Raw genomic sequence first — 10,717 nt, 5'->3', positions numbered from 1 at the left:
AAAAAAAAAAAAAAGAAAAAGAAACAAAATGAATACATATTGGAAGAGAAGAAATAAAATTATCTCCATTCCTAAATGAGTAATTATCTATGTAGAAAATCCCAAAGAATATATTAAAAGCTATTAGAACTAATAAGTGAATTTAATAAGATTGCAGTATACAAGATCAATAAACAGAACTCAATCATTTTTCTACATACGAACAATGAACAATTGGAAATCAACATAGTAAAAAGTACCACTTACAATAACACTGAAACCATAAACTACTTTTTTTTTCTGAGACGGAGTCTCTCTCTATCACCTAGGCTGGAGTGCAATGGTGCAATCTCGACTCACTGCAACCTCTGCCTCCTGGGTTCAAGCAATTGTACTGCCTCAGTCTCTTGAGTAGCTGGGATTACAGGTGCTCTCCATTGCGCCAGGCTAATTTTTGTATTTTTAGTAGAAACAGGGTTTCGCCATGTAGGTCAGGCTGGTTTTGAACCCCTGACCTCAGGTGATCTGCCTGCCTCGGCCTCCCAAAGTGCTGAGATTACAGGCCTGAGCCACCGCGCCTTTAAAAAACAAAAACCAAAAAAACAGAAACCACTCAAACTGCATTCTCTCCCTCTTCCTCTACCACAAGAAGAGAAGAATGATCATCAATGGCAAATGGCAGTTGCAGCCAACCAACACCAGGTGCCAGCTTCACGCTTAGGAGAGAATGCTGAGCCTCTGCCTTGTAGTTTCCAGTGCTCTACACATTCACAGAAGCTTCTCTAGTAACAAAGTAACAGACTATAGAGATGATTCCTGAAAGAATAATTTTGGTATACTTTTTTTTTTTTTAAATATGCAAGTTTTCTAAGCTGAAAGCCACGAAACCTGGATGAAATACATTTTTAAAAAGACGTAAACAAATGGAGAGATATAGTGTCTCCATGGCTTGGAAGACTCATTACTATTAAGATATTGACTCTCCCGGCCAGGCAAGGTGGTTCATGCCTGTAATCCCAGCACTTTGGGAGGCCAAGGTGGGTGGATCACCTGAGGTTAGGAGTTCGAGACCAGCCTGGCCAACATGGCGAAACCCCATCTCTACTAAAAATACAAAAAAAAATTAGCCAGGCATGGTGGCGGGCACCTGTAATCCCAGCTACCGGGGAGGCTGAGGCAGGAGAATCGCTTGAACTTGGGAGGTGGAGGTTGTGGTGAGCCAAGATCATGCCACTGTCCTCCAGCCTGGGCAATAGGAGCAAGACTCCATCTCAAAAAAACAAAAAACAAAAAACAAACAGATATTGACTCTCCCTAAACTGATCTATAGATTCAATGCAATACAAAATTAAAAATCACTGCAGGATTTTTGTAGAAGTAAACAAGTTGATTCTAAAATTTACATAGAAAGGCAAAAGAACTATAATAACCAAAACAATTTTGAAAAAGAAGATCAACATTGAAGGACTAACATTACTTATAAGACCTATTATAAAGCTAAAATAATCAAGACAGTGTGGTATTGGTGAAAGGATACAGTCCAGAAAGAGCAATTCAATGGAGATAAAAAGTTTTTACAACAATGGTACTGGAATAATTAGATATCCAAATTCCAAAAAATTAACATTGGCCCATATAACTTATAAAAATTAACTCAAAATAAATCATAGACCTAAATACAAAAGCTAGAAGTGTAAACTTCTAGAAGAAAATGTAGAATATCTTTGTGAACTTAGGTTAGGCAAAGATTTCTTAGCTGTGATGTCAAAAGTACCATCCATAAAATAAAAAGCTGATAAATTAGCCTTCAGCAAAATTGAAAATTCTGATCTCCAAGAGATACTCTTAAGAGATGAAAAGACAAGCCCCAGACGGGGAGAAAATATCTGCAAATCATATCTAATAACACCCGTATCCAGAATATATAATAAACTTGTAAAACATTTGAACAGATACTAAACCAAATGGCAAATAAGCACAAAAACAAGATGCTCAATGTCCGCTGTTAGAAAAATGCAAATGAAAACCACAATTAGACCTGGCATGGTGGCTCACGCCTGTAATCCCAGCACTTTGGGAGGCCGAGGTTGGTGGATTACCTGAGACCAGCCTGGTCAACATGGCGGAAACCTGTTTCTACTAAAAATACAAAAAATTAGCCGGGCCTAGTGGTGTGTATCTGTAATCCTGGCTATTCAGGAGGCTGAGGCAGCAGAATCACTTGAATCCAGGAGGTGGAGGCTGCAGTGAGCCGAGATCGCGCCACTGCACTTCAGCCTGGGTGACAGAGCGAGATTTCGTCTCAAGAAACCCCAAACAAACAAACAAACAAACACACAATTAAATGCCACTACGCTTTTTTTAGAATGGCTAAAAATTTTAAAACTATGTCTACACATACATATATGCATACATATTTACAAGCATACACACACACACACACATATACTACATTCTGGGATGTATGCAGATCACCTGGTGGTCAGAACACAAAATGATAAAGCCACTCTGGGAAATCGTTTGACAGTTTTTCTTATAAAGTTAAGGTTACACTTACCATACAACACAGTAATCCTACTACTTGGTATTAGCTAAATGCAACAAAAATGCATGTTCACACAAAAAAATGTATGAGATTGTTTGCAGTACCTTTATTCATAATTGTCAAAAACTGGAAACACCCAAATGCCCTTCAACAAAATTAACTATCCACACCAAAAATACTACCCAATGAGAACACTAGAGAAACTATAACATAGACAAATCTCCAATGAATTAGCTAAGTGAAAGAAGCCAGATTCAAAGGCTGTATAGTTTATGATTCCATTTATACGCCCCTGGAATAGACAAAACAACAGGAACAGAGAACAAAACAGTGGTTGCCAGGGCCTGGGAGATGGAGAGAGGTTAATTATGGGTGGAGTGATTTTATTGCCTGAGGCAACTGTCTATGTCTTCACTGCAGTGATTACGCAATTGTAAACATTTATCAAAACCCATAGAACTGGACACCAAAAAGGTATGTTTCATAGAATGCAAATTATACCTTATTTTAAAATGAAAAGGAGCAAATCATGTAGTGTAAATCAAGGAGGTGCTGTTTACTTTCAACAACTGTTTGTAGTTCATACTTCAAACTGCTTTCACCACCTAGTTATCTCTAAATTTCTATACAACTCCATGGGCCTCAGTTAAATCATCTGAAAATGAAGATACTAATAGTATCTACCACATGGTTAGGAATAAATGAGCGTATAGAGCAGTGCTGACATATAATAAGAATTCAATAAATGCTGCCTGCTATTTCTACTACCACTACAATGACTATTTTACTACCTTTGTTGTTGATGTTGCCTAACCTACTTTTCCAAGATTTTACATACACTCAAATATATTCCCAAGATTTTACATATACTCATAATACTCAAATTCATGCCATAGCAGTAAATAAGGTGATTAAAGAGGAAAAAGTAAATGAATATGATCTCCTTACCTCTGAACATTTTTTCTCTGATTTTTAGCATATTACTATCTACATAAACCAGCCTCTCCTATTACAGTACTAGCACAACGATATTTCTTTTTACTCAGTCCAGGGAGTTGTATCAGGAGAGGAAGGGCTAATTTGGTCTTTTTCTAAAATCCTTAAGTTCTCATATCATCTTTGTTCCTGTCTGGGTGACTTTAGAATCAATGCTTTTCTAAAATTAAAGTTTGTAAATAAAGAGCAGAAGTAAAAATAACATGTGATCTTCACTTCTTCGATGGTCAAATGAATGTCAATATTGTGCTAAGCTTCTGGAATAACATTCTATCATTATATTAATAAGAGTTAGGCTACATCAAAAAAAAGAGTACAATTTTCAAGATAAATTCCTTTAAAAATCACACATAGCTCCAATAAGAAAATTAATTCGAAAACAAGTTGAGTAAAGGGTAAAGATAGTGATACAATCTATGCCAGATGTTATGGCACTGGAGCATCTATTGCAGACCTTTATCTTTGACACTTTTTTATTTATAGAATCTTTTCCGTCATCTCTAACTTACCCTCACCTTGCCTTGCTTTCATTCTATAGGACACAGTTTAGAATGTCCTTTACTCCAGTACCAGGAGGGGTTGGCCTGTATGTTTCCCCCATCCCACTCTCCCAATCCATATTTGCTTGGTACACAGGTGGATGCTGGATCAACAATGAGTCAACTGCAGATACTGTCCTGGGAATTTGGAATTGGGCTGACCCATAAGAAAGATACATAAAATTCAACTGTAATGAGGCCACTTTAGAAAGCCTGTCTACAAAAAAGAAAAATAAATGTAAATTTATAGAAAATACAGATAAGACAGACAAACAGGATGAAAGTATTCCCTCAGTTCTCGATGGTTTTCCATTTCTTATTTCTAATTCCTTCCTATAAGATGGCACATTTTTGTCTTTGGGTTCTATGACTAAAATAAATTTCTTCTTTTTCCTTAAGTGGAGTCAAGTTGGTTTTGTTTAATGTACCTATCATATTAAAACAACAAACCTTCCACCATTTTTAACCTCTGGGAATGTGTCTTATGCCTAGAGATCTACTAGGTCAGTTCACTAGATCAATACTCACAGTTCCTGGAATTCGACTTTTCTCTTCTTTTCACCTAGGTATATACAGTAGCATATGATGCTACACTGCCACAAAATACTTAATAGTAGATTCCATAATAAAATAATACATCATATGTACAGCTTATAACATATTAAAATTAATGATTCATCTTCAGTAAAATAAATTAGTACCCATATTAATACTACAATTTCCAAATTCTAAGAAATGAGTTTATTTTAAATAAAGGATAACATAAACGTTGTATATGTCAAAACAATCTACCTATAATAGGACTGTCAGATAAAATACAGTATCCCAGTTAAATTAAAAATTCAGATAAACCACAGATAATTTTTAGTAAGTATGTCCCAAATATCACATGGGAGATTTACATGAGACAACAAATCATTTTTAAGATAATACATTCTTTTTGTTCTTTTTATTTGATAAATCCAGACCTGGGGGTAAAAGAATTAATTCAGATCACTCTTACCTGTGTTTTGTGTGATGTTTTCTCTAGGAATATCAACCAACCAGAAAATCCGATCACTGAACTTGAATAAAGAAGACATCAGAAAACAATGTTTTACAACATTAATAACAACATGTCACATTCTACACTAGCTTTTTAAAAGAGAATTAAACAAAAACATCCAATGCATATACCTTTTACCTAGAAATTTCACTGTTAGGAATTTTTCCTACATTATGCTCACATATGTGTGAAATAAAATGTGTTCAAGAATAATTTTGCATCACTGTAATGGCTGAACATTGGAAATAATGAAAATATTCATCAGTTGTGTATAATATAGCCACACAGTGGAACTCTATACAGCCAAGTTTCAGTAGCACAAAGTTGAAGTATTTACTGGCATGACATGTCAGAGACAGAGCTTGAAGTTGACAGAGCATTTGGGATATTAAGAGGAAAATTCCAGGAATAAGGAAACTGCAAGAACGGTAATCTCTGAGATTTAAATATAAACTGTGACCAAATTCTTGGGCAATAAACATGCAAAGGACACCCCCAGAAGACCAGTTTGTAAAAACTAGCAGTGCAAGCTAAAAGAATTGAGTAGCGATTTCAGCTACCAAAATCACAGGTAAGATATTAGAGACCCATGGTACAATTCATTTTTGAAGAAATAATGGCCGAAAACGTTCCAAATTTGCTAAACTTACAATTCAAGAAGCCCAGGGAACCTTACTTGGGTAAATCCAAAGAGAAAAATCTTAAAAGCATCCAGAGAAAAATAACATATTACATACAGGAGACAATCATAAAATTAACAGCTGATTTCTCATTCAGAAGCAAAGGTGTCTGATGACATTAGAATAAAATTTTCAAAATGCTGAAAGAAAATGAAGTCAACCAGAAATTTTATATTTGACAAAACTATGCTTCAAAGTTTCAGTTGACCGCTAAAAACCTATTAGATCTTACAGACAAGTTTAGCAAGGCTGCAGGATACTAGATCAACATATAAAAATCAATCATTATATTTCTATGTACTTGCAGTAAACAATCTGAAAATGAGATTAAGAAAGTAATTCCCTTTACAACGTAAAAAAGAATAAAATATTAGAAACAAATTTAGCAAAAGAAGTGTAAAACTTATATTCTGAAAACATAAAACATTATTGAAAGAAATTAAAGATCTAAATAAATGGAGAGACATCCATGTTCATAGATTGGAAGACTTAATATTAGTAAAATGGCAATACTACCCAAATATATGTATGGATTCAGTACAGTCCTTATCAGAATCCCAGATGGCTACTTTGTAAAAATTGGCAAGCTTATCCTAAAATTCATATGGTAACTCAGACTAGCAAAAATATTCTTGAAAAAGAAGAACAAAGTTAGAAGATTGATGCTTCCTGACTTCAAACTGTAGTATAAAGCAACAATATCAAAACAATATGATACCAGTATAAAGATAGACATGTGGATCAATGCAATAAAATTGAGAATCTAGAAATAAACTGTCCCATTTATGGTCAACTTATTTTCAACAGAAGTGCCAAAACAATTCAATAGAAGAAGAATAATAGTCTTTTCTACAAGTCATGCTAGGACAGCTGGATATCCACATGCCAAAGAATGGGTAAGGACCCCTATCTCACATCAAACACAAAAATGAACTCAAAATGGATCCAAGATCTAAATGTAAAAGGTAAATTATCAACCTCCTAGAAGAAAACATGTGGGGTAAAATTTCATAACCTTGAGTCAGGCAATGGTTTTCTACACATGACACCAAAAGCATGAGCAACAACAGAAAAAATAGATACAGCAGACTTCATTAAGAAAAACTTTTGTGTATTAAAGGACACTATCAAGAAAGTGAAAAGACAATGCATAGAATGAGAGAAAATATTTGCAAATCATATGTCTGATAAGAGACTTGTATCTAGAATTTATACAGAACTTTTACAAATCAAAAAGACAAATACCCCAACTAAAACTCGGCAAATAATTTGAATAGATATTTCCCCAAAGAACATATTCAAGGGCCTAATAAGTACACAAAAAGATACTCAACATCATTAGTTATTAGGGAAATTAAAATCAAAATTATAATGAGATAGCACTTTATACCTACTAGGATGGTTATTTTTAAAAAGACAAATAAAAACTAGCATTGGTGAGGATGTGGAGAAATGGGAACCCTAACCCAGGTGTGGTGGTATGCACTTGTAGTCCTGGCTACTCAGAAGGTTTAGGCAGAATTTCTGGGCACTTTAGCCCAGGAAATCCAGCCTGGGCAACACAGCAAAACCTTGTCTCTAAACAAAAAGAAAGAAAGAAAAGAAATTGGAATTCTAACAAGCTGCTGGTGAGAATGTAAAGCAGTACAACCACTTTAGAAAACAGTCTGGCATTTCCTCAAAAGGTCAAACATGGAGTTATCATATGATCCAATAATTCCATCCCTCGCCATGTAGCTAAGAAAAATGAAAACATATTTCCACAGAAAAATTTTCACATAAATATTCACAGCAGCACTACTCGTAAGAGCCAAAAAGTGGGAACAGCCCAAAAGTTCATCAACTGATAAATGGATAAACAAAATGTGGTATTTATACAATGTGATATTATTTGACCATATTATGCTAACTGAAACATATTCTAATTGAAAGAAGCCAGTCATGAACACTACATATATATGTTTCATTTACATAAAATGTTCAGAGTTAGAAAATCTATCGAAACAGAAAGATCAGTGGTTGTCTAGGGCCGGGGAGTGGGGGGGATTGGGAGTGACTGCTAATAGTTATAGACTCTCACTTTCATCACTTTTGGAGTGACTAAGGTATTCTGGAATTAGTGGTGATGGTTGCACAACTCTATGAACATACTAAAAACCATTTAAGTGCACATTTTAAATGAGTGAATTGTGTGGAATTATATCTTAATAAAGTTGTTGCCAAAAAAGAGGTGAAATAAAGACATTTTTAGGAGGAAAAAAACCCAGAGAATTATTTGCCAGCAGTTCTGCACTGTAAGAAATGCTAAAAGAAATTGACATCAGATGGCAACTTATATCTACAGGAAAGAATGAGGAACAGTATAAATAATAAACATGTAGGTAAAGGGTACAAATAAGTATTTCTTCTTCTTTAATTTATTTTAAAATATATGACTGTTTAAAGCAAAAAATGTAACACTATCATTGGGCTTAACACATACATAGATGTAATATTACTCAGCTACCTATTTTAAAAAAATACATCTTATAAGGAAGAGTATGCTTCTTGTTAATAACATATCACAGAATAAGATAAAATGTAATTACCAACGTTAAATTAAAGTGGAAGATGCCATTATATGTACTATTAATGATTCCCAAGCTGGGAGCCAGTCCTCCTGATGTGAACACACTTAGCATTCCTTTTGATGCAATTTCATTTTCAGTTTGGAAGAAACACTGGATTTTCTTTAGGAAAGAGCAAGAAAAAAAAACAACAACTAATAACCACTTGCTGCAGAGACACAAGTTAGTAGATCTAAAAGTGATTAGTAATTCCAGTTTCTAGTTAGAAAAAAAAATCTATTTATAAAATTATACTTTCAGAACTCAGTAACCTATTATGCTGGCATTATAAAGGTTTCATCTTTATAATAATCTTTTCTATCATAGAAATGGTCATTATTATTACATGTAGTAAACATAGACTCAAAGCAATATGTTATCACAAATGGAAGTTCTAATTTTATTAAAATTGTTATTTTGTGTCTAAATAAAAAAAGAAGCAACTGTATAAAGCAAACCTCATTTTACTGCATCTTTATTGGATATTTCCTAGTTTTGAGATGGTATATGAAAATGTAGCAATCAGGAATGGTGAATTTTACTGAAAACTAACAAGAGACAGATACCAAGAGCTTTATTTCAATTAGTTCTCCTAGTACTTAAGATCGCTTTGCGCAAGTTCCTTATCTGAGTTTTAGTTTTCCTAATCTAAAAAATGGGGAAATACATTCATTCCAAAAACATCTATTGAGCCCTTCCTATGAATGGTGCTGGGAATGCAGATGTGAATAAAACAGACAGAACCCTCTGCCCCTGTGGAATTAACATTCTAATGGAGATTGGCAGGGAGACAAACTGGATGGAGAGATTGGTGGATGGATTGGTAGAGAATGAAGGAAAAGATAGAAAAAATGAAATGAATATAGAATACATTATAAGAACGAAGCAGGAAAGGGAGGTTGACAGTGCAGGAGTTTGGGAAGGCAGTACAATTTTTAACAGGGTTATTAGCAAAAAAAGAAACAATAGTACTTTCCTCAAATAAGATTAAATGTGTAGATTAAATGTCATAATGAACATTAAACATTTTTTAAAAAATGCCTGATACACATAGACACTTTATAAATGTTAGCTATCACTTCTAATACTACTGCTGCTAGAACTACTGTACTACAACTATCCAAAAAGTAGGTTATAATTCCCATTTTAGAAGAAGAACTGAGGGTCAGAGAGTTTAGGTAACCTGCCCCAGGACACACAGACCATAAATGGCAGAACCAAGACTGGACCCCAGCTACGTAAGTCCGTCTTCTTCCAAAGCCCATTCTTTTTCCATAACATATAACAACAAATCAGAAATGCATTTTTGGCTCAGAGAGCATACACTTCTCAATAGTTGTATATATAAAGCTTAAATACATAAGCATATCAAGAGGAAATTGTGGCCTAAGTCAAAGCAGGCTTAGGAATAAGTACATTTGTTCTCATGGAGTCTTTTTCTTTGTTTTCATTATATTTATCATAAATTTTTAGATAGTCTGTGCATTTTTTATTAACGTATATTTTTGTTAGTATTTGCTGCATGATCTTGATAGCATGCTTTATTTTACTCTGTTGTGTGTGTTTTTAAAAAGTCTCCCATTATTTGAATCAAAGGATCATATCATTCCTTACCCAAAATGACAACTTCAATGTGGTACTTGTTATAGAAAGGCAAGACAGATTTTCAAGGTCATGTGAGGTAGCTTTCCTTCTCTAATAGGCTACATCTGTCAGACTTCAAAAGGCCAAATCAACTCCACTAAAAAGCGGAGGGAGGAGGCATCATTTTAAAAAAGAAAGAATAAAAGCAAAAACACACAGGATACTCTATGGCTAAGTGAAGTAGTGAAGTATTTTACCTGCTCCAAGTAGACATACACTAGCAAAGACAGAAAATATTATTTATATAGAATTTTCCTCCCCAAATCTGAACGTAGTAGAGGGTATTTGGAAGGAATACAGCGCTATTGGTTTTACACATGGACTCTAAAGGAACGTGAAGGGTTATAACACATGCTATCAGCGGACCTTACCAAGTTTCCTGAGAAAAGAAATAACTTGATTATTTCAGTCTCTTGAGGGAACCCTTTGCTAGAACATGCAAAGCGTTTCTCTGTATCACCTAAATAATAAAATATATATATATTAGATCACTGATAGAATACTGTCCATAAAAATACCATGTTTCTAAAAATGACAAAATATTTTTAAGGAATAAGAATTATAATTGTACATTTTAAATTCACTTTAGGTAAAATTCAAAATTTCCCCCTTGTTTTTCTTTTTACACATACGCTATCAGGCATGTTTAAAAAGGGAAGGTTTGGCTGAAGCACTAATATAAC

General features: G+C 34.2%; 1 protein-coding gene across 1 annotated transcript in view; it reads right to left on the bottom strand.

Annotated features, from left to right (window-relative positions):
* The window catches only part of CATSPERB (catsper channel auxiliary subunit beta), a 160,321-nt gene that overhangs the window by 141,784 nt on the left and 7,820 nt on the right, over positions 1-10,717 (bottom strand). Inside the window, exons 3-5 of the mRNA XM_011949408.1 lie at positions 10,406-10,494; positions 8,373-8,513; positions 5,063-5,123 (exon numbers count right to left, since the gene is read on the bottom strand). Of these exons, the coding sequence (XP_011804798.1) occupies positions 5,063-5,123; positions 8,373-8,513; positions 10,406-10,494 (291 nt within the window). The remainder of the gene's footprint in view (positions 1-5,062; positions 5,124-8,372; positions 8,514-10,405; positions 10,495-10,717) is intronic.

This window comes from Colobus angolensis, unplaced genomic scaffold (assembly GCF_000951035.1).
Source record: "Colobus angolensis palliatus isolate OR3802 unplaced genomic scaffold, Cang.pa_1.0 Scaffold3, whole genome shotgun sequence".
Classification (NCBI taxonomy): domain Eukaryota; kingdom Metazoa; phylum Chordata; class Mammalia; order Primates; family Cercopithecidae; genus Colobus; species Colobus angolensis.
Note: the sequence above shows the minus strand (reverse complement) of the source record. Positions and strands in the feature narration are given on the sequence as shown.